At 45.0% G+C, this 24,827-nt stretch overlaps 2 protein-coding genes across 5 annotated transcripts in view; both read left to right on the forward strand.

Annotated features, from left to right (window-relative positions):
• The window catches only part of LOC131453588 (thrombospondin-type laminin G domain and EAR repeat-containing protein-like), a 9,252-nt gene extending 360 nt beyond the window's left edge, over positions 1-8,892 (forward strand). The window contains exons 1-16 of the mRNA XM_058622483.1: positions 1-455; positions 592-759; positions 1,974-2,038; positions 2,105-2,266; positions 2,338-2,570; positions 2,903-2,993; positions 3,078-3,231; positions 4,302-4,430; positions 4,521-4,638; positions 4,728-4,842; positions 5,503-5,683; positions 5,753-5,811; positions 5,894-6,070; positions 7,067-7,245; positions 8,136-8,237; positions 8,338-8,892. The exon at positions 1-455 is cut by the window's left edge and continues 360 nt beyond it. Of these exons, the coding sequence (XP_058478466.1) occupies positions 669-759; positions 1,974-2,038; positions 2,105-2,266; positions 2,338-2,570; positions 2,903-2,993; positions 3,078-3,231; positions 4,302-4,430; positions 4,521-4,638; positions 4,728-4,842; positions 5,503-5,683; positions 5,753-5,811; positions 5,894-6,070; positions 7,067-7,245; positions 8,136-8,237; positions 8,338-8,491 (2,010 nt within the window). The 5' untranslated portion in view covers positions 1-455; positions 592-668 and the 3' untranslated portion in view covers positions 8,492-8,892. The remainder of the gene's footprint in view (positions 456-591; positions 760-1,973; positions 2,039-2,104; positions 2,267-2,337; positions 2,571-2,902; positions 2,994-3,077; positions 3,232-4,301; positions 4,431-4,520; positions 4,639-4,727; positions 4,843-5,502; positions 5,684-5,752; positions 5,812-5,893; positions 6,071-7,066; positions 7,246-8,135; positions 8,238-8,337) is intronic.
• Positions 8,893-9,447: 555 nt separating this feature from the next.
• Positions 9,448-24,291, forward strand: LOC131446601 (trichohyalin-like). 4 transcript variants are annotated; one of them, XM_058617964.1, is made up of 19 exons: positions 9,448-9,588; positions 10,333-10,516; positions 10,783-10,860; positions 11,959-12,041; positions 12,139-12,289; positions 12,370-12,443; positions 12,572-12,745; positions 12,829-12,955; positions 13,895-13,983; positions 15,871-15,925; positions 16,012-16,332; positions 16,392-18,554; positions 19,307-19,693; positions 19,914-20,066; positions 20,186-20,335; positions 23,029-23,085; positions 23,184-23,246; positions 23,327-23,573; positions 23,656-24,291. In XM_058617964.1, exons 1-18 carry the CDS (start codon positions 9,533-9,535, stop codon positions 23,549-23,551), a joined length of 4,590 nt encoding a protein of 1,529 aa, XP_058473947.1. In that variant the 5' UTR covers positions 9,448-9,532; the 3' UTR covers positions 23,552-23,573; positions 23,656-24,291. The 4 variants fall into 4 exon arrangements, with proteins under 4 accessions (XP_058473947.1, XP_058473954.1, XP_058473969.1 ...); XM_058617971.1 differs by having other exon boundaries at positions 23,327-23,550; XM_058617986.1 differs by having other exon boundaries at positions 16,012-16,302.
• The last annotated feature ends 536 nt before the right edge of the window (positions 24,292-24,827 follow it).

The following is a 24,827-nucleotide window of genomic DNA, read 5'->3' on the forward strand; positions in this document are numbered from 1 at the left end:
ACGACCAGGACCAGGACCAGGACCAGAAGTGAAGAACCAGGATCAGAACCTGGACCACGACCAGAGCTGAAGAACCAGGTTCAGAACCTGGACCACGACCAGTGCTGAAGAACCAGGATCAGAACCTGGACCACGACCAGAGCTGAAGAACCAGGATCAGAACCTGGACTAGGACCAGTACTGAAGAACCAGAACCTGGACCACGACCAGAGCTGAAGAACCAGGATCAGAACCTGGACCAGAGTTGAAGAACCAGGACCAGAACCTGGACCAGGACCAGAGATGAAGAACCAGGACTGGGACCAGAGCTGAATAAGGACCAGAACCTGGACCACAGCTGGAAAACCTGAACCAGGACTACAGTCAAAACTGAAGAACCAGGTCCGGTACCTGGACCAGGACTAGGACCCGGATCACACCTCAGCTGGAGAGCCTGGATTAACTTTTGACCTCAGGTTTGATTTAACATTACGGTCAGAACTTTAACAGTAACATAATCACCTGATGATTGGTTTCCATAGCAACCGTGTGATGTTTGAAGACACATTCTGATGATTGTCACTCATTTTCTCACTGTTGATTTTCTTTAAGGCGGCCATTTTAAAATTACTGAAGAAGGAGGAGGAGCTAAAATGGCGGCCGCTCAGGACACAGACCAGTGAGGACGAATGACGCGGTCAGCAGTCGTGATGTTACCGTGCGTCTTCCTGCTGCTGTCCTGTGTTCTGTCCTCTGTCCACAGCTGGAGACCGTGCACAGGTACACACACACATTAGCTGTTAGCATTTAGCTTCATCAACGTCCACATCTGTCTCCAAGGTGTCACTCAAACGTGAGACTGAGTCTGACGGACTTTTGATTTGATTTAACGGACGATTAAAATAAATAAAGCTGTAATAAGCAACGAGTCGTTTTTCCATTTCCACGCTGCACACAGGAAGTGGTTTGTTTGTATGTCACAGCTAACAAAGGCACCGACGCAACGAGCTCATAAACTCACACGATCTGAGTGAATCTGAGCGGGAAACAAGCGGGAAACAAGCTAACCTTTGAGCTTTAACTCTGTGGGAGAGAAGCTAACTGTATCAACAAGCTAACACGGGCAACAAATAGCTAGCATTTCTAAGCTAACAGATGTCAACAAACTGAAGGCGTGATTCTAACGCTGCTGGAATGAGATTATCTAATGCACTAGATTAGCTTGCTATAACATAGCTATAATGCTAACATTAACCACAGAATAACCTCAGTGGAAAATGGAATACTCTTGAAGTGGGCGGGGCTTCTTCACCAGTTCACCAAACATATGCTAGCTATGTTCTGTGTTCATGCGTTTATGTGTTCACATGTTCATGTGCTCATGTGTTCATGCACTGGTTAATGTGTTCAAATGTTCATGTGCTCATGCATTCATGTGTTCACACATTTGTTAATGTGCTCATGTGTTAACATGTTCACATGTTCATGCGCTCATGTGTTCACGCATTTGTTCATGTGTTCACGCATTCGTTCATGTGTTCCCATGTTCACGTGTTCATGCGCTCATGAGTTCATGTGTTCATGAAGTCTGTCTCTCTGATGTCCACCAGGTCTTTGTGCGTCCTTGTTTTTGTGTCTTTGAAACGTGACACTCGTTCTGTCCGTGACTTCCCCTCCCTCCATTCATCTCCCATTCATCATCCATTCATCCCCTTTCATCATCCATTCATCTTCCATTGAAGCCACTGCTGCAGCTAAACACACACACACACACACAGAGGAGCTTAAAGGGGAATTCCGTGTAAAAGCTAACATTGACCTGTCTCTGTGATGAACTGCCTCACTCGTTCATTTGTGCTTCGTCTCCGTCAAACAAAAACAACTTTATTATTTATATATTATTATTATTATTATTCTTATATAATAAGAATAATAATAATAATTATATAAATGATAAATCATTTTAGATTTTAGAGACTCTGACTCTGTTTCAGATCTGCTGCCTCTTGACCTGCTGACCAGAGCTTTGCCACGCCCAGGACAAGCCCCGCCCCCACAGGTAGGACACAGATGGAGAAGAAAAAAATGATGATAATAATCTCAGATGAATGGATGAATCCTGCAGGTGCAGATAGTCCAGTCCGGAGGGTCCAGAGGTTTACGACTGAGCGCTGCCATGACGACGGCGCTGAGTTTTCCCGCCTCACAAATCTTCACTCACTGCGACTTCTTCCCCGCTGAGTTCTCATTGGTCGTCACCTTTAAGTCAGCGAGACTCGGACAGAAGGTAAACCGTAGACCTGACCAGAACCAGGTCTGGTCCAGACTGGTTAGATCTCACCTCCTCTCTGTGTGCAGAGGAACGAGTACATCTTCTCTGTGGTGGACCAAAGCTCTGACAACCTGCTGCTGGGACTCCGGGTCTCTGAGAGCCGCCTCCTCTTCCTCACCACGCCCCCCGGTGGTGGACAGCGGCGCCGGCTGAGCTTTGACGACGTGGCCTTAGATGATAACCGCTGGCACACCGTGGTGCTCGCCGTCACCGGAGCGCACGCCGCGCTGACCGTTGACTGTGGACTTCCTGTGGAGCTGTGAGTCACACACACACACACACACACACACACAGGAGCTCTGCTGCCTCGTGTGGTCACTCTGTGTCACTGAAGTTCATCTGAGTGAATGATTTCAAACACTGAAGAGACAAAATCCGACATTAGAACTCAGTGATGGATGCAGCAGTGTGTGTGCGTGTGTGTGCGCGTGTGCGTGTGTGTGAGAGTGAGTGAGTGAGTGGGTTATAAACTTGTGAACGTGTTATTATTCTCCTCTGTCGGGGTTCAGCTCACATCAACAGGATTTAAAGTCCTCTGAACTGGAGTCAGAGACCAGCTGAGATCAGGGTCTGTGGTTTCCTGTCTCCCAGTGAACAGGTTCAGTCCTTCCCCAGCGGTCTGAGCACCAGAGGGTCCAGGTTCTTCCTCGGCAGCAGGAGGAGGTGGAGGGGCCGTTTCTCTGTGAGTCTGTGATCGGGATCAGGACTTGACTGTGTGTCCCTGAGGTCCTGGACTCATGGTTCTCACCGCTCTGTCTCTGTTCAGGGTTTACTGCGGCAGCTCGTTCTACTCCCTGGCTCCGATGCCACGCCCAGACTGTGTCCGACCTCTGACCCCCGTCTGGCTGAGCTGTCTGTCCCCCAGGTCCTTAAGTCCAGCCCTCTCCATCCAGACCATCAAGGACCAGTTTACCCATACGGTGAGTAGATTAGATCTTAGACTAAGAAGAGACTGAGCTGTGAGTGCCCCCTGCTGCCTGAGACATGGAGGAAACACTGATGTTAACAGTCAGGTTAACTCTGATGTCTTTAAATACAATGTATTATTATTATTATTATTATTATTATTATTATTATTATTGTTTGTATTATTATTGTTATCATTATTATTATTGTCATCATAATTATTATTATTATTATTGTTTTTATTATTATTATTACTATTATTATTATTATTATTATAGTTTTATTATTATTGTTATCATTATTATTATTGTTATTGTTATCATTATTATTATTATTATTACTATTATTATTATTATTATAGTTTTTATTGTTATTGTTATCATTATTATTATTATTATTATTACTATAGTTATTATTTATATTATTATTAATATAATTATTGTTATTATTATTGTTATAACACACACACACACACAGACACTGAGTTCTAATGTCTGATTTTGTCACTTCAGCATTAAAAGTACTTCATTTAGATTAACATCAGTGACACAAAGTGACCACACGAGGCAGCAGAGGAGCAGCAGCTCCTGGGTCTCTGTGAGCTAAATCACTGATTTTCTCTCAGAGGTGTGTGTGCGTGCGTGCACATGTGTGTGTGTGTGCGTGTGTGTGTGTGTGTCTGTGTGCGTGTGTGTGTGTGTGTGTGTGTGTGTGTGTGTGTGTGTGTGTGTTGTCTGTAAACTTCAGGTTGTGATGGTCTCAGTGATTCAGTAACACGAGCTGCAGAATGATTGACAGTCCTTTACAAACACTGGTGTTATGTTTGTGTGTGTGTGTGTGTGTGTGTGTCCAGGTATTACTAATGTTGTGGGGACCTAAACCTGTTTACACACTCACATTATGGGGACTTGTCTTCCTTGTGGGGACAAAGATTAAGTCTCCATAACATAAATGACTACATTTTAAAGTGAAGATATGTTTTTAGGATTAGGATTAGGATTAGGATGTGGTTAAGGTTAAAGTAAGTCTCCAGAAAATTAATGTAAGTCAAAGTGTGTGTGTGTGTGTGTGTGTTGTCTTCCAGAGGCTGAGGTCAGAGTGACAGTAGAACCTCCTCCATGTTCTGGACCAGAACACGGTCAGCTGTGGTTCAGCGTTCAGCAGAAAGGTCTGTTCATCTGTGATGGACAAACATGGAGGACACTTCTTCAGAGTGAGTCAGTGAGACGTCCTCACAGTCAGGGACAATGTCCTGTTTGTGTGTGAACACAAAGTCAAAGCTGCTCTCTTGTGTCGTGTGCAGATAAAGAGCGTCTGGATTACATCGAGGATTATCAGGACCTCTACACCAGCTCAGAGACCTTTGACGTGGAAGTCTTCTCCGTCCCGTCTGAGGGTTTGTTTATGGCTGCAGCTAACAGGTAGGCAGGACAAGCGTCCTCTGTCTCCATGGTGACGCTCCTCGTGTCCTCTGTCTCCATGGTGACGCTCCTGGTGTCCTCTGTCTCAGGGACTCTCTGTCCGGTTCAGGTCTGTATAAATGGACCGGTGGTTCGTTCCAGCTTCACCAAAACATCAGCACTCAGGAGGCTCGAGCCTGGAGACACTTCACCATCGACAAGAAGGTGAGAACCAGGAGCTTCATGACCTTTGACCTTTGGAAAGGAACTATCTGCTGCTCTGGGGTTTGGTTGGTTAGTTAGTTAAAGGTTGGCAGTTAGGCTGGTTGTTAAGTCAGCTGTTTTGTTGGTTGGTTGTAACATGTGACCTCTGGTTGACCTCTGAACATGTGACCTCTGGTTGACTTCTGGTTGACCTCTGAACATGTGACCTCTGGTTGACCTCTGAACGTGACCTCTGGTTGACCTCTGAACATGTGACCTCTGGTTGACCTCTGAACATGTGACCTCTGGTTGACCTCTGAACGTGACCTCTGGTTGACCTCTGAATGTGATCTCTGGTTGACCTCTGAACATGTGACCTCTGGTTGACCTCTGAACATGTGACCTCTGGTTGACCTCTGAACATGTGACCTCTGGTTGACCTCTGAACGTGACCTCTGGTTGACCTCTGAACATGTGACCTCTGGTTGACCTCTGAACATGTGACCTCTGGTTGACCTCTGAACATGTGACCTCTGGTTGACTTTTTAAACCCAGTTCAGAAGAACAAACAAGTCTTTTCTGTTCATTGTGTTGGTTTCGTTTGTACAGTTTCTATGGACCCCCCCCCCACACACACACACACACACACACAGGTTGACCTCTGAACTTCCTGTTGGTCAGATTTTCCTCGTGGTGGCTAACTCCAGGGAGGCGGAGCCTGAATTCTCCGTCATCTACCGCTGGAGTCGTCGTCAGCGGCGTTTCCTGCGTCATCAGAGTCTGGAGACTCACGGAGCTCTGGACTGGGAGGCTTTTCAGATCCACAACCACAGCTTCCTGGTGGTGGCCAATCACAGACGAGGTAAACGAACCCAACGTCACATGATCACGTCTTTGTCTCACTGTTTTTAACTGAACTGTGTTTTCACAGCTCGAGACTCCAATCACAACATCCACAGTGTGGTCTACAGGTGGAACCCTCACACTCAGGTCAGCATGTCCTCATGTCCTCTCGTGTCCTCATGTCCTCTCGTGTCCTCATGTCCTCTCATGTCCTCTCGTGTCCTCTCAGCTGTTTGAGGTAAACCAGACCCTGTTGACGTCCGGTGCGTACGACTGGGAGTTCTTCGTGGTCGGACCGTACCACTTCCTGGTTGTGGCTAACACGTTTGACGGTCGCAGCACGAGCGTGAGCTCCAGTGTGTATGTGTGGGTGGACGGCTGCTTCCAGACCTTCCAGAACATTCCGGTCAGTCACACAATAATCACTGTTTTTTCTAATGAATCACGACTTTTTATCACGTGTCCTGATCCTAGCTAACGTTTGGTGACAAGCCCCTCCCCCTCTCTGAGCCCCTCCCCCTTTCAAACGACTGTTTCTAACAGTCAAAACCTCTGAAAACCAGAGAAATCAGCGTGTTTTAAAGTCTGAAGCTGTTACTGCTGCTGCTGCTGCTGTTGTTACTGTTGCTGCTGTTGTTACTGCTGCTGCTGCTGTTACTGCTGCTGCTGCTGCTGCTGTTACTGCTGCTGTTACTGCTGCTGCTGCTGCTGCTGCTGTTACTGCTGCTGCTGCTGCTGCTGCTGTTACTGCTGCTGTTACTGCTGCTGCTGCTGCTGTTACTGCTGCTGTTACTGCTGCTGTTACTGCAGCAGGTGTGAGTGGGGGGCGTCCTCACACAGTAGTAAACATCTCATAAAAGCAGATCAGTCTGTGAATGTGTTTGTTTCATCAAAAACTGATCAAACGCTCGAGTAAAGCCTCCAATTAACACAAGGAAACCAGAGCTGTCATTAGTGTGTGTGTGTGTGGGTCTCTCTGTGTGTGTGTGCGTGTGTGTGTGTGCGTGTGTGTGTGTGCGTGTGAGTGTGTGTGAGTGAGGGGTTTTCCAGCTGCTGCTGTTTGGACTCGTTCCTTCGTGACAGAGTGAAGACGATTTATTGGATTTAAAAAACCACAGAAAACTCATGAAAAACATGTCAACCTTTAATTTAACACACCGACACACAGACACACACACAGACACACGCACACACACACACACACACACACACACACACACACACAGACACACACACACACACACACACACACACACACACACACACACACACCTGTCCTCTGATCACTGCCTTAAGTTTGTCCATTTATAAAACACTGATCTGTTTATGAAGACGACCACTGATGAGCAATAACTCTGGCCCCTCCCTTCTCCTCCCCCGGCCCCTCCCCCTCCCCATGCAGACGGTGGGAGCCACAGATTGGGAAACGTTCGTCATCGACGGCAGGTTCTTCATGGTCGTCGCTAACAGTCAGAGAGTTTCTGTGTCTGATGCTAACGTTTACAGCATCAACTCCACTGTGTATGAACTCAGTTCACTCACTCACTCATTCATCCGCTTCCAGGACATCCTCACTCACAGGTGAGGCTCCGCCCCCTCTCTTAACTAAACTATCCGAGATTTAACTAAACCCGACTGTAGACCAGGTTTATCTGAGGTTTAACTAAACCTGACTGTAGACCAGGTTTATCTGAGGTTTAACTAAACCCGACTGTAGACCAGGTTTATCTGAGGTTTAACTAAACCCGACTGTAGACCAGGTTTATCTGAGGTTTAACTAAACCCGACTGTAGACCAGGTTTATCTAAGGTTTGACTAAACCTGACTGTAGACCAGGTTTATCTGAGGTTTAACTAAACCCGACTGTAGACCAGGTTTATCTGAGGTTTAAGTAAACCCGACTGTAGACCAGGTTTATCTGAGGTTTAACTAAACCCGACTGTAGACCAGGTTTATCTGAGGTTTAAGTAAACCCCACTGTAGACCAGGTTTATCTGAGGTTTAACAAACCCGACTGTAGACCAGGTTTATCTGAGGTTTAACTAAACCCGACTGTAGACCAGGTTTATCTGAGGTTTAACTAAACCTGACTGTAGACCAGGTTTATCTGAGGTTTAACTAAACCCGACTGTAGACCAGGTTTATCTGAGGTTTAACAAACCCGACTGTAGACCAGGTTTATCTGAGGTTTAACTAAACCCGACTGTAGACCAGGTTTATCTGAGGTTTAACAAACCCGACTGTAGACCAGGTTTATCTGAGGTTTAAGTAAACCTTACTGTAGACCAGGTTTATCTGAGGTTTAATAAACCCGACTGTAGACCAGGTTTATCTGAGGTTTAAGTAAACCCGACTGTAGACCAGGTTTATCTGAGGTTTAACAAACCCGACTGTAGACCAGGTTTATCTGAGGTTTAAGTAAACCCGACTGTAGACCAGGTTCATCTGTTAACGTTGTTGTTGGTGTTCAGTGCGGTGGACTGGGAGTTCTTCACCATCGGAGATGAGAAGTTCCTGGTCGTGGCTAACTCTTACGACGGCAGCTCGTACTCTCTGAACAGCGTCATCTACAGGTGGATGGTTGTTGTTGTCGTCGTCGTCGTCATCTCGCTCCCTGATGTTGTTGTTGTTGTCGTCATCTCTCTCTCTGTTGTCGTCATTGTTGTCGATCAGGTGGCAGGGATACGAGGGCTTCGTTCCCGCCCACAGTTTGCCGACGTTCGGCTGCAGAGACTGGGAACACTTCAGCACCGACGAAGGCTCCTTCCTCATCTACTCCAGCGCCACCACCAGGCTCAGCAAGGTCTTCAAACTAAAGACCTACTGAGTCCAGAACTCCGTGTATCTATAAAGTTAAAAGTCATACGTAATATACTTTCACTTTTATTTATTTATTTTCTTTGGTCACGATAAGCTCTGCTGACAGGGACAGCGCCCCCCAGTGGGGAAAGGACGACATGTCCAGGAGTGCCTCAGGCTAACGTCTCATCCTCATGTTTAAAGTCACGTTTGACTTCAGTGACGATCCCGACTCATCGTCATGTGACTGACGGCTGCTACGTCCTTCAAAGACGTGATCAAAACCACACTTAACCCCGCCCCTACCCCCGTCACCCCAGCCAATCAGAGACCAGGACGAGGCGACTATGATCCAAACAGGAATCAAACACAAACACAGCTCCTTCAGACTAAATTCAGACTTCACGATGAAAGAAGATTCTCAGAAGTTAAGATAACGTTGTAAATGTTTGGAGAAATAATTTAAAATTAAACGTAAATGAAGAAAGTGTTGAGTCTTTTTTTTCTGTTGAGTTTAGTGTAAAATGAGAATCTACTGCCCTCTCTGGTCAAACACCTGCTACTGCACGCACATTTTTCACATTGACTTTCTTAGTCCACGCTTGTGTCACTCTCTTGTCCAATCAGTGTAAGGCTCTTTGTCCCAGACTCCTCCCCCTTTTGAAGTGTGGTTGCACGAGACGCTAACCACAGTGTGAGCGCCCCCTGCTGCTAAGAACAAGACAGACGTTTCTGGGGTTAAAGGTCAAGTGTGTGACGTCGACATTAAAGCTGAACACTGTCAGGTGCTGAGTCAGCGTTACATAACAACTATTGTTATTATTTTTATAGAATTATTCATTTTAAAATAAAACAAATCAGGTTCCAGGATCAAAGGTCACAGGTCGTCATGAAATATTGAAACAGAACTGTAGAGGGCAGCGTTTCACTGGAAATGATTCTAATTATTATTATTGGAAGTAAATAAAGATAAAAGGACGACAACGTGGATCAAAGAAGATTAAAGCGACTGAGTGAAGAAGAGAAGAAGAAGGAAAGAGCTGCTGTTGATGTCACGCGCTAAACGCTAATGATGCTGCGGGCGATTAAACGATCTGAGACGACCGAACTCCAGTGGCAGCACCGGTGAGTCGCACAATCTCACACACTCTACGCAATGTCACACACTCTCACAGAAACTCACACAATCTCACACACTCTCACAGAAACTCACACAATCCCACAGAAACTCACACAATCCCACACAAACTACACAATCTCACACACTCTCACAGAAACTCACACAATCCCACAGAAACTCACACAATCCCACACAAACTACACAATCTCACACACTCTCACAGAAACTCACACAATCCCACACAAACTACACAATCTCACACACTCTCACAGAAACTCACACAATCTCACACACTCTCACAGAAACTCACACAATCCCACAGAAACTCACACAATCTCACACACTCTACGCAATGTCACACACTCTCACAGAAACTCACACAATCCCACACAAACGACACAATCCCACACAAACTACACAATCTCACACAAACTACACAATCCCACACAAACTACACAATCCATTAGCCATCGTTAGCTATTATTAGTCATTGTTAGCCATTGTTAGCTATTATTAGTCATTGTTAGCCATTGTTAGCTATTATTATTCATTGTTAGCCAGCGTTAGCCATTGCTAGCTATTATTATTCATTGTTAGCCGGTGTTAGCCAGTGTTAGCTATTGTTATTTACCGTGAAACAAACATAATAAAAGTGACATTAGCAGTAAAAGATGGCTGCCACTTCTCTCGTGGTTTATCCCGAGTCTCGACTCACTTAAAGGGACATGACGTCGTCCTCTGCTCTGCAGGATGGAGACTGAGCTTCTGGTTGACTGGCAGGTGGAGAAGGCGGGGCTTAAGCAGGAGGTGTGTCATCTGCAGGAGGAGCTGGCAGAGAGTCGTGCAGAGAGGGAGGAGCTAGAGTCCAGGGTGAAAACAGGAAGAGAGAGAGAGGCCAGACACTCTCTGCTCGTCCACCGACTGCAGAACAAGGTGTGTGGGGGGGGGGGTCAAAGGTCAGCACATTTTACCTCTTCTTGGCAGTTTCTCAATACCCAAGTATGTACGCTTATGCCCCAGTACTCGTCTTAAATGATCTAGTCTCATCTCACCTGGTCTCACCTGGTTTTACCTGGTCTCACCTGGTCTTACCTGGTCTTACCTGGTCTCACCTGGTCTTACCTGGTCTCACCTGGTCTCACCTGGTCTTACCTGGTCTTACCTGGTCTCACCTGGTCTCACCTGGTCTTGTCCCTCAGGTGGTGGAGTACAGAGAACGATGTCAGCGCTTGGAGCTTCAGCTTCAGGATGAAAACACACAACTGATCAACACTGAGGTCACTGATACTACACACACTACACACTGATACTACACACACACTACACACTGATACTACACACTGATACTACACACACTACAAACTGATACTACACAGACACTACACACTACACACTGATACTACACACACACTACACACTGATACTACACACACACTACACACTGATACTACACACACTACACACTGATACTACACATACACTACACACTGATACTACACACACTACACACTGATACTACACACACTACACACTGATACTACACACACTACACACTGATATTACACACACTACACACTGATACTACACACACACTACACACACTACACACTGATACTACACACACACTACACACTGATACTACACACACTACACACTGATACTACACACACTACACACTGATACTACACACACTACACACTGATGCTACACACACTACACACTGATACTACACACACTACACACTGGTACTACACACACTACACACTGATACTACACACACTACACACTGATACAACACACACTACACACTGATACTACACACTGATACTACACAGACTACACACTGATACTACACATACTACACACTGATACTACACATACTACACACTTATACTACACACACTACACACTGATACTACACACACTACACACTGATACTACACATACTACACACTGATACTACACATACTACACATTGATGCTACACACACTACACACTGATACTACACATACTACACACTGATACTACACACACTACACACACTACACACTGATACTACACACACTACACACTGATACTACACACACTACACACTGATACTACACACTGATACTACACACTGATACTACACACTGATACTACACACACTACACACTGATACTACACATACTACGCACTGATACTACACATACTACACACTGATACTACACACACTACACACTGATACTACACACACTACACACTGATACTACACACTGATACTACACATACTACGCACTGATACTACACACACTACACACTGATACAACACACACACACACAACAGTGCTCTGCAGTGTTAATGTTGTGTGTGTGTGTTGTGTGTGTTGTGCAGAGCTGTGTCAGAGGTGAATGCAGTGACTCCCTGGAGAGCGCCCTCATCAGGCTGGAGGAGGAACAGCAGAGGTCTGTGTGTGTGTATGTACTTGGTTAATGTCCGGGGTCAGAGGTCGACACATGTGTGTGTCCTCACATGTATACAGAGACAGGTGTGTGTGTGTGTGTGTGTGTCCAGGTCTGTTGGGTTAGTCGAGACAAACACGTTCTTGTGTGAGAAACTCAAACATTCAGATCAGACCAACCAGGTCCTGAGGGAGGAGCTCCACAAGCTGAAGTGTGTGGAGGGGGTGGAGCCCAGAGAGTGTGATTGGCTGAGAGAGAAGCAGGTTTGTAGATTTCACTCTGAACCATTTCATTTCAGTTCATTTAACTTATGAGTTATTAAATGTCTTTAAATTTCTCTCAGCATCAAACTCCAGCTTCTGTCTGCAGATCTGAGGATTCTGTAAAGAGACAACGTTACCCTCACAAGACTGACAGGTAACACTCACTCATTCACTCACTCACACTTATTGACTAACGCATTCACACTCAGGATCACACATTCACTCATTCACAATCATTCACTCACTCACTTAGGATTTGTCTTGTGTCTCTTCCTCTCTTAGATTCAGAGCTCCTCCTCCTCTTCTCTCCTCCACTTTGCTCCTCCCTCCTCCAAACTCCCCCTCCTCAGAGCATCCTCTCGCCTCCTCCTCCTCCTCCACCACCCTTGGTACTTTCTGTGTGGATGACCTGGAGTCCAGGAGGGAGGAGCAGGAGGTGTCTCATCTGAAGGAGCAGTAAGTGACCACCGACAGCGCCTCCTACTGTTAGTGTCTCCTCTCTGTTCTGTGTCACCTCCCTCTCTCTCTCTCTCTGTCAGGATGGTGGAGCTCTCTCTCTCCCTGCAGGAGGAGCGCGGTCGGGGGGAGGAGAGAGAGAGAGAGGTAGAGAGACACAGAGAAGCAGAGAGAAAGCTGCGCTCTGTCATCACAACTGTGATCAGACTGGTGAGTTCATCAATCATCAATAATCGATCATCAATCATCTATAATCAATAATCAATAATCAATAATCAATAATCAATAATCAATAATCAATAATCAAATATCAATCATCTATAATCAATAATCAAATGTCAATCAATCATCAATCATCAATCATCAATAATCGATCATCAATCATCTATAATCAATAATCAAATATCAATCATCAATCATCAGTCATCAATAATCATTCATCTATAATCAATCATCAATCATCTATTATCAATTATCAATCATCAATCATCAATCATCAATCATCAATCATCAATCATCTATAATCGATCATCAATCATCTATAATCAATCAATCATCGATCATCAATCATCTATCATCAATGATTGATCATCAATCATCAATCATCTATAATCAATTATCAATCATCGATCATCGATCATCGATCATCTATAATCAATCATCAATCATCAATCATCTATCATCTATCATCTATCATCAATGATCAATCATCAATCATCTATAATCGATCATCTATAATCAATCATCAATCATAAATAATCGATCATCAATCATCTATAATCGATCATCGATCATCGATCATCGATCATCGATCATCTATAATCGATCATCGATCATCAATCATCTATAATCAATCATCAATCATCAATCATCAATCATCTATAATCAATTATCAATTATCAATAATCAATCATCGATCATCGATCATCAATCACCGATCACCGATCATCGATCATCAATCATCAATCATCAATCATCTATTATTAATCATCAATCATCAATGATCGATCATCAATCATCAATCATCAATCATCTTTAATCAATCATCAATCATCAATCATCTTTAATCAATTATCAATCATCAATCATTGATGATCGTTCATCGATAATAATCAATACTGATCTGATATTCACTGTGTGTGTGTGTAGCTGGAGTGTGAACTGTCTCACAGTCAACCAAAGCTGCACGCTCTGAGGTCAGAGGTCAACTTTCTACAGAGTAAGGTCAAGACACTCAGGTGAGTTAAGATCCGCCCTATTCTTGGAGGTGGGGGTCACCTAGATTTATGGTCCTTATTCCTGGATTAAGCCATTCTGCAAACTAGCTTGCAATGCACTCACCCAGCTAGGTTGCTAGGTAGCTAGGTAGGTAGGTATATGTTTACATTATATATGTTATATAAGATTCTATATTTCCATTATATATATATATGTTATATAAGATTCTATATTTCCATTATATATATATATATGTTATATAAGATTCTATATTTCCATTATATATATATATATATGTTATATAAGATTCTATATTTCCATTATATATATTATATAAGATTCTATATTTCCATTATATATATATATATATGTTATATAAGATTCTATATTTCCATTATATATATTATATAAGATTCTATATTTCCATTATATATATATATATGTTATATAAGATTCTATATTTCCATTATATATATATATATATGTTATATAAGATTCTATATTTCCATTATATATATTATATAAGATTCTATATTTCCATTATATATATATATATATGTTATATAAGATTCTATATTTCCATTATATATATTATATAAGATTCTATATTTCCATTATATATATATATGTTATATAAGATTCTATATTTCCATTATATATATATATGTTATATAAGATTCTATATTTCCATTATATATATATATATGTTATATAAGATTCTATATTTCCATTATATATATATATATATGTTATATAAGATTCTATATTTCCATTATATATATTATATAAGATTCTATATTTCCATTATATATATATATATATGTTACATAAGATTCTAAATTTCCATTATATATATTATATAAGATTCAATATTTCCATTATATATATATATGTTATATAAGATTCTAAATTTCCGTTATATATATTATATAAGATTCTATATTTACATTATATATATATATTATATAAGATTCTATATTTACATTATATATATATATTATATAAGATTCTATATTTACATAATATATATATTTTATAAAATTCTATATTTACATTATATATGTTATATAAGATTTTCCCCACTTCCAATTGCAGCTATAGGGTTTCTTTCTTGCTTTTTAAAAATTTGGCCGGGAGCTCTCGTTTTTCACTGTCTATCATCAGCTAATTGGAAATCCGGATTAACGTCTTTAATCCTGGATTTAAGGTCTTTAATCCTGGATTTAAGGTCTTTAACCCTGGATTTAAGGTCTTTAACCCTGAATGTATGGTCTTTAATCCTGAATTGATGGTTTTTAATCCTGAATTTATGGTTTTTGATCCTGAATGTATGGTTTTTAATCCTGAATTTAGGGTTTTGAATCCTGAATTTATGTCTTTAATCCTGGATTTATGGTCTTTGATCCTGGATTCATGGTCTTTAATCCTGAATTTATGGTCTTTGATCCTGAATTTGTTTATGGTCTTTAATCCTGGATTTATGGTATTTGATCCTGAATTTATGGTCTTTGATCCTGAATTTATGTTTTTTAATCCTGGATTTATGGTTTTTGATCCTGAATTTATGTTTTTTGATCCTGAATGTATGGTCTTTAATCCTGAATTTATGGTCTTTAATCCTGGATTTATGGTCTTTGATCCTGAATGTTTGGTTTTCAATCCTGGATTTATGGTTTTTGATCCTGAATTTATGGTCTTTAATCCTGAATTTATGGTCTTTGATTCTGTATTCATGGTCTTTAATCCTGAATTGATGGTCTTTGATCCTGGATGTATGGTCTTTAATCCTGAATTTATGGTTTTTGGTCCTGGATTTATGGTCTTTAATCCTGAATTTATGGTCTTTAATCCTGGATTTATGGTCTTTGATCCTGAATTTATTTATGGTCTTTAATCCTGACTTTCAGAGAACTTGAGCTGGAGACATCATCAGAGGAGAGACACAGACACAGAGACAAGAGAGTGAGTGACCTGTGATCATGTGTCCATAAATATTGTCATATGAATGAATGAATGATGTCATCATGATGTCATCACCATTTCCTCAGTGTGAAGCTGCTGCACGTGAGGAGCTGGAGGAGGTGAGGAGGAGGAAGGAGGAGCAGAGAGAGGAGCAGGAGGAGGAAGAGCAGAGGCAGGAGCAAAAAGTGGAGCAAAGGGAGGAGCTGGAGGAGGTGAGGAGGAGAGAGAGGCAGCAGAGGAGGAGCAAGAGGCTGCTGAAGGAGGTGAGGAGGAGGAAGAAGCATCACAGGGAGAGCAGGAGGCAGAAGGAGGAGCAGCAGAGGCAAGAGCAAAAAGAGGAGCAACGAGAAGAGGAGGAACAGGAGGAGGAGCAAAAGGTGAAACAGGAGGAGCAGCAGAAGGAGGAGGTGAGTGTGCGTGTGTTTTCAGTCATTTGATGTTTTTCACTAACTGTTGTTTATCGTAGATCGACCGTCACCATGATGAGGAGGTGAGGAGAGCCGAGCTCAGGCTTAGAGAGGAGCAGGTGAAGATGGAGGAGGAGGAGACGCAGAAGGACGGAGAGATGGAGGCACTCTGTAAGAGAACTGAGAGATTAGAAAGATCGAAAGAGGAGAGGGAGGAGGAGGTGGAGAGATGGAAAGCTAGAGTGGAGGAGGTGGAGCAGGAGAAGGAGGAGCAGAGGAGACAGAAAGAGAGACTGCAGGATGAAAAGGAGGAGGTTGTTGGACAAATGGAGGAGATGAAGAAGGAGAAGGTGCAGGAGGTGGAGCTCCTGATGGTGAGGCTGAGCGTGGCACAGGAACAGTGTGAGGAGATGAAGGAGGAGGTGCAGAAGAAGGAGTGCAGCCTGGAGCATCAGATGAGCGCTGTGAGGGAGAGGGAGCAGGAGGTGGAGGAGCTGAAGGAGCATCTAAAGCTGGTGGAGGAGCAGGAAGTTGAAGGAGTATGGGAGGTCCAGGAGGTGAAGGCGAAACTGAAGCAGACGGAGGAGAGGGAGGAGCAGCTGGAGGAGCTGCTGAGAGAAACCTGTGCTCTCCTGGAGAAAGAGAGGAGTGAGGGAGGAGACAAAGACGAGAACATCTCCCTACTGACCAGGGAGCTGCAGGAGGCGCAGGCCGAGAGTGAGGAGGTGAAGAGGAGAGCTCAGCAGAATGAGGAGGACAACAACAGGCTGAAGGAGGAGGTGAAGGAGTGGCAGGAAAATGTGGAGCTCGGCACAAGAGAAGGGACCAAGCTCAGTCGTCTCCTGAAGGAGCGGGAGGAGGAGGTGCAACAGCTGAAAGACTTGTTAGAGAGAGAGGAGGAGAAGAGGCAGGAGGCAGAGGAGCTGAGGAGAATGGAGGAGGACAGAAGGAAGAGGCTTGACGTCAAAGTGATGGAGGTGAAGGAGCAAAATGGAAGGCTGGAGGAGAAAGTGAGGGAGGTGCAGGAGGAGCTGGAGGAGGAGAGGGAGGTGCTGAAGTGGAAGGAGGAGGAGAAGAGGAGGCTGGAGGAAAAACTGAAAGCTTTTGAAGAGGAGAGAAAAGGCGAGGAGGAGGAGCTTAGAAGGATGAGGGAGGAGAAGATGAGGCTGGAGAGTGAGCTGAGGAAGGCCAAGGAGGAGCGAGAAGAGTTAGTGATTACCCAAAGGGAGCAGCACCTCCTGGGGGAGGAGAGAGGTAGGGCCAGGGATAGAGAGCAGGAAGAGGAGAAGGTGGGCCTCCTGGTGGAGCAGAGGAGGAGAGAACAGGAGGTGAACTCGCTGAGGGAGGAGCTACAAAGAGAGAGAGATGAGGTACAGGAGGAGCAGAGGAGGAGAGAGCATGAGGTGACGTCTCTGAGGGAGGAGCTACAGAGAGAGAGAGATGAGGTACAGGAGGAGCAGAGGAGGAGAGAGCAGGAGGTGACGTCTCTGAGGGAGGAGCTACAGAGAGAGAGAGATGAGGTACAGGAGGAGCAGAGGAGGAGAGAGCAGGAGGTGACATCTCTGAGGGAGGAGCTACAGAGAAAGAGGGATGAGGTACAGGAGGAGCAGAGGAGGAGAGAGCAGGAGGTGACGTCTCTGAGGGAGGAGCTACAGAGAGAGAGAGGTGAGGTACAGGAGGAGCAGAGGAGGAGAGAGCAGCAGGTAACGTCTCTGAGGGAGGAGCTACAGAGAGAGAGAGATGAGGTACAGGAGGAGCAGAGGAGGAGAGAGCAGGAGGTGACGTCTCTGAGGGAGGAGCTACAGAGAGAGAGGGATGAGGTACAGGAGGAGCAGAGGACGAGAGATGAAGTAACAAAGGAAACAACAGCTAAGGAGGAGATCCAGGAGAAGCTGAAGAGGACTGAGGAGGAGGTGACCAATCTTAAGCAGGAGGTGCAGATGGAGCAAACGAGGAGGGATGAGGTTCAGCTGGAGTTGAAAATGGAGGTGTCTGCTCTCAGAGAGGAGGTACAGAAGGAACAAAGGGAGAAGAAGGAGGTGCAGGAACAACTGGAGAAAATCAAGGAGGAGGTAACAGTAATTACAGAGGAGGTGCACAAGGAACAAAGGGAGAAGGAGCAAATGCAGGAGGAGCTAGTAAAGATAAAGGAGGAGGATCTGAGAGGAGAGGAGCAGAGTGAGGAGGTGCAGGAGGAGCAGTGGAGTGTCCTGCAGAGTCAGGTATGAACAAACGTCCTCTACAGGCGAAACTGAGTCATTACACAAGTTAGAGTCATGTGACCTCATGACTCATGTTTGCAGCATTAAATTAGAATCTCCAGATTAGAATCTCCATATTAGAATCTCCATATTAGATTAGAATCTCCAGATTAGAATCTCCATATTAGATTAGAATCTCCAGGTTAGAATCTCCATATTAGATTAGCATCTCCATATTAGATTATAATCTCCAGATTAGAATCTCCATATTAGATTAGAATCTCCAGGTTAGAATATCTATTAGATTAGAATCTCCAGATTAGATTAGAATCTCCATATTAGATTAGATTAGATTCTTCTAAAGTCTTAAAATGTGTTAAAAAAAGGAATGTTTCTCTTCTGTATGCTAAACTAAAATAAGCTAAGCTATCTGTTTACAGACTTTATACTAACCTAGCTAGCTGCTATAATAAGTTAGCTTCTAACCTCTTGTTCTAGTTAACATAGCACTTTCCACTCTGTATGCTAACCATTTAAACTAAAATGAGCTAGCTTTTTTTGAATGTTTTTAAAGCTAAGTTTCTTTATGGATTAGGCTCAGAAATGTAAAATAGCTTGTTCACTCTCTGTTAGCTGTTAGCAGTCTTCATGCTAACCTCTTTAGCTGGTTCCATTTGTTTAGCGAGATATTTATGGTTTGAATGCTAAAAATGAGCTAACACGTAAGCAGCAGTTGTTATGCTAACTCCATTAGCATCTGTTGTGTTGTTCAGGAGAGCCACGCAGAGGAGGAGTGTCTGAGGAGCGTTCTGAAGGAGGAGGTGGAGGATGTCAGAAGGGAGAACCAGAGGACTCTGAGAGAGGAGGTGCTGCGACAGAGAGGAGAAGTGGACGAAGAGAAAACAGAGGAGGGAAGAATGGAGGCTGAGGAGCGGTGGAGGAGCAGAGTGAAGAGGGTGGAGGAGGAGCAGGAGGTGAAGTTGAGAGCTCTGCTGGGAGAAAACCAGATGCTGAAGGAGATGAGGAGTGAAGGAGTGAAGGAGGTGAGGAGGGATGTGATGGAGAGCAGGGAGGAGATCAGAGTCACGGCGGCCATGTTAGAGGAGCAGAAAACACAGATGTTCTGTGTGCAGGAGGAGAACGAGGAGCTGAGGAGGCAGGTGAGACAGGAGCGTGTGTGTGTGTGTGTGTGTTCTTGTCGGTGTATCTTTGTAAGGACCAAAGAAACCTAAAAACCACAGGATGTGAAGTTATCACAACTTTAAAGTCTTTTTAGGGATTAAGACCTGGCTTTAGAGTTAGAATTGGGATTATGTTAGGTTTAGGTTCAGGATTAAGATTAGGATCTGTGTGTGTGTGTGTGTGTGTGTGTGTGTTCAGGTGTACGCTCTCACTCAGAGGACAGAGGAACTGGAAGGCGACAGGAATCGTGTTCGATTGGCTCTGGAGAGAACTGAGGCCACCATAGTCGGCTACGAGGGGAGAACCAACCAATGGGAGCGGAGCACAGGGGCGGGGTCTAATCCAGACCTGGTGAGTGTGTCTCTGGTTGGTTAAAAAGTCACTTCAGGTGTTTGTCTTCACTTGTTGAGCTGTGTGTGTGTGTGTGTGTGTGTGCGTGTGTGTGTGTGTGCGTGTGTGTGTGTCAGCAGCATGTGTCAGACAGACTGACGTCTCTTCATCATCACGTTGCTGAACTGGAGCTGGAGAAAACACAACAGAGCAAGAAAATCTCACATCTGGAAAATCAGAGAGAGAAACTGAAGAGAGAGAGGAAGACACTGAGAGACACACTGAGAGAGGTACACACACACACACGCACTGAGAGAGGTACACACACACTCACACACACACGCACACACACTCACACACACACTGAGAGAGGTACACACACACACACACACACACACACTGAGAGAGGTACACACACACACACACACTGAGAGAGGTACACACACACTCACACACACACGCACACACACACTGAGAGAGGTACACACACACTCACACACACGCACACACACACTGAGAGAGGTACACACACACTCACATGCACACACGCACACACACACACACTGAGAGAGGTACACACACACTCACACACACTGAGAGAGGTACACACACACTCACACACGCACGCACACACACGCACACACACACACTAAGGGAGGTACACACACACTCACATGCACACACGCACACACACACACTGAGAGAGCTACACACACACTCACACACACTGAGAGAGGTACACACACACTCACACACACGCTGAGAGAGGTACACACACACTCACACACACTGAGAGAGGTACACACACACTCACACACACACACACACACACACGCACACACACACACTAAGGGAGGTACACACACACTCACATGCACACACGCACACACACACACTGAGAGAGGTACACACACACTCACACACACACGCACACACACTCACACACACACACTGAGAGAGGTACACACACACTCACACACACGCACACACACACTGAGAGAGGTACACACACACTCACATGCACACACGCACACACACACACACTGAGAGAGGTACACACACACTCACACACACTGAGAGAGGTACACACACACTCACACACGCACGCACACACACGCACACACACACACTAAGGGAGGTACACACACACTCACATGCACACACGCACACACACACACTGAGAGAGCTACACACACACTCACACACACTGAGAGAGGTACACACACACTCACACACACGCTGAGAGAGGTACACACACACTCACACACACTGAGAGAGGTACACACACACTCACTCACACACACACACACACACACACGCACACACACACACTAAGGGAGGTACACACACACTCACATGCACACACGCACACACACACACTGAGAGAGCTACACACACACTCACACACACTGAGAGAGGTACACACACACTCACACACACGCACACACACACTGAGAGAGGTACACACACACTCACACACACGCACACACACACTGAGAGAGGTACACACACACTCACATGCACACACGCACACACACACACTGAGAGAGGTACACTCACACGCACACACACACACACACTCACACACACACACTGCGATAGGTACACACACACTCACACACACTGAGAGAGGTACACACACACACACACACACTGAGAGAGGTACACACACACTCACACACACTGAGAGAGGTACACACACACTCACACACACACACACACTAAGGGAGGTACACACACACTCACATGCACACACGCACACACACACACACTGAGAGAGGTACACTCACACGCACACACACACACTCACACACACACTGAGAGAGGTACACACACACTCACACACACTGAGAGAGGTACACACACACGCACACATACTCACACACACACACTGAGAGAGGTACACTCACACGCACGCACACACACACACGCACACACACACACACTGAGAGAGGTACACACACACTCACACACACACACACTGAGAGAGGTACTCACACACACGCACACACACTCACACGCACACACACACTGAGAGAGGTACACACACACTCACATGCACACACGCACACACACACACACTGAGAGAGGTACACTCACACGCACGCACACACACACACACACACACACACTCACACTCACACACACACACACACACACTCACACTCACACACACGCACACACACACACACTGAGAGAGGTACACTCACACGCACGCACACACACACACTCTCACACACACACACACTCTCACACACACACACACACTCACACACACACACACTGAGAGAGGTACACACACACTCACATGCACACACGCACACACACACACACACTGAGAGAGGTACACTCACACGCACGCACACACACACACTCTCACACACACACACACTCACACACACACACACACTCACACACACACACACACTGAGAGAGGTACACACACACACACATGCACACACGCTCACACACACACACTGAGAGAGGTACTCACACACACGCACACACACTCACACGCACACACACACTGAGAGAGGTACACACACACTCACATGCACACACGCACACACACACACTCACACTCACACACACACACACACTGAGAGAGGTACACTCACACGCACGCACACACACACACTCTCACACACACACACACTCACACACACACACACTCACACACACACACACACTGAGAGAGGTACACACACACACACATGCACACACGCTCACACACACACACACTGAGAGAGGTACTCACACACACGCACACACACTCACACGCACACACACACTGAGAGAGGTACACACACACTCACATGCACACACGCACACACACACACTCACACTCACACACACACACACACTGAGAGAGGTACACTCACACGCACGCACACACACACACTCACACTCACACACACACACACACTGAGAGAGGTACACACACACACACATGCACACACGCTCACACACAGTTGTGTTGCAGGTGGAGAAGGAGCGTCTGAGGCTGAGGCAGCAGATGATGGACAGCTGCAGATCTCAGGTCAGATTTTAAATTCAACGTGTTGAAGATGATGAAGATGAAGATGGAGGGAGAGTGATTCAGTAACATTGTGTGTGTGTGTGTGTGTGTGTGTGTAGGTGTTGACAGACACCACAGAAGAAGAACACCTGAGGAGGAGAGTGATGGAGCTGGAGGACCAGGTGAGCTTTGGCACTCAGGCGTAGCTTTGTCTGTGTTTTGCGTTGCCATGGTGACGCTGATGCTGTCTCCTCCCCCTCAGGTCAGTCAGCTGCATCTCTTATTGGCCGTGGACCAGACTCAGAGGGCGGAGTTTATCCACAAGTTCCTCGGGAACAGTGAGTGGCTGCTCTCACTGCGACACGAGCTCAGGGATTCGCTGGCCGTCGTCACTCACCGTCCAATCGCGTCAGTCCTGGAGTCGGAGGCGGAGCGATTGGACCGCAGCCTGAGGGAGGAGGAGCTAAGGATGACCATCAGCCAATAGTAACACCTTAAATAAAGTTTCAGTCAGTTCTACTTTTACTTTGTTGTTCATTATTAGATGATTAATCACTCAAATCATTTAACTCTGCTTCATTGTTTCCACAGGACGTCGTCGTCCACAGAATATAAACAAACCAGGTACGACCTGTTTACAGCGACGCAGTGTCGAACTCACAACCTCGCCTTCAGCAGCCATTGTCTCAACACCTTCTCCAGAGGAACCAGTGAAGGTTTCATGACCTACGACCACCTCACTTCCTGGTTCAGGACCTGTCCCATGAATGAAAAACCCAGTGAGGTGAGACTGAGGAGACGAGAGGATGAGGACAACTGTGAGTGAGGACTTCAGCCAGTAGAGGGCAGCATTGCACCTCTGAGTGAGATCGAGCAGAGGTTCCATGATCTCCATCACTGAGAACCTGGACCCTCCAGGTTCAGGATGAGACTGAATGTGATGGAGCAGGTAGTGCAGGAGTTTTCTCACTCCAGCAGGTGGCAGTAATGAGACATCATCTTTGTTTTTAATTATATTTTTATAAAAGTGATAACGTTAAATGTTTTTTGAAGCTCATGAGATATAAAAGTCTCTGTGTTAAACAACAAAACTCTGAAAAAATGACAACAAAAGTGTCTATTTGTATATATTTTGTTTATATTTATTATTTTGTACAGTTTTTTTTTTTTAATTGTAAAAAGTGTGACGTTGAGTCAACACCGAGTACAAAGACTTTCATTACTGGTAATAATTAGTGCCTGCAGCTGCAAGGCATTCTAGTGAGAACCCTAGGGTTCTCACTAGAATGCCTTGCGCTGCAAGGCATCTCTTGTAATCGTGCGCGTTTATTCTGCTTTTTATTCTCGCGCCCTCCCGTTATTTCGGCACGCTACTCCTCCTGCATCTTTGAGAAACCCCCAACACAAGTTATATCAAAATGTGCGCCTTGACCGGGAATGGTGTGCTATGACTTTTCTAAGATTTTCATATAACCATTGGGATAATATTTACAAAAAACTGAACAAAAATTAACATTGAAGTGGATGGGAGACCGAAAAAAACCAAGCCCGCTTTGGAGCATCACAGTGTCGTCATACTTTAACGTAGAAACGTGGTTGGAAGTTTAAACGGGTCACAAGACTTGGGACTTTTCTGACCTAAGTCGACATTTTGATACATGTTACGGTTTTTGAACTATCGCAGTTTAAGTTTTGTACTTTTTTTCAAAGCTTTCTGATTTTATAATGGGTGTGTGTGTGGTCGTTAGGTGTGAGCTAGAGTG

Source organism: Solea solea, chromosome 2 (genome assembly GCF_958295425.1).
Source record: "Solea solea chromosome 2, fSolSol10.1, whole genome shotgun sequence".
NCBI lineage: Eukaryota > Metazoa > Chordata > Actinopteri > Pleuronectiformes > Soleidae > Solea > Solea solea.

Bases quoted from the DNA above. Each gene is read 5' to 3' on its own strand.
- LOC131446601 (XM_058617964.1), top strand. From the start codon at position 9,533: ATGATGCTGCGGGCGATTAAACGATCTGAGACGACCGAACTCCAGTGG. The intron at 12,042-12,138 runs GTATGTACTTGG...GTGTGTGTCCAG, and splicing joins CAGCAGAGGTCTGTGTGTGT to GTCTGTTGGGTTAGTCGAGA. The intron at 18,555-19,306 runs GTATGAACAAAC...TGTGTTGTTCAG, and splicing joins GGAGTGTCCTGCAGAGTCAG to GAGAGCCACGCAGAGGAGGA.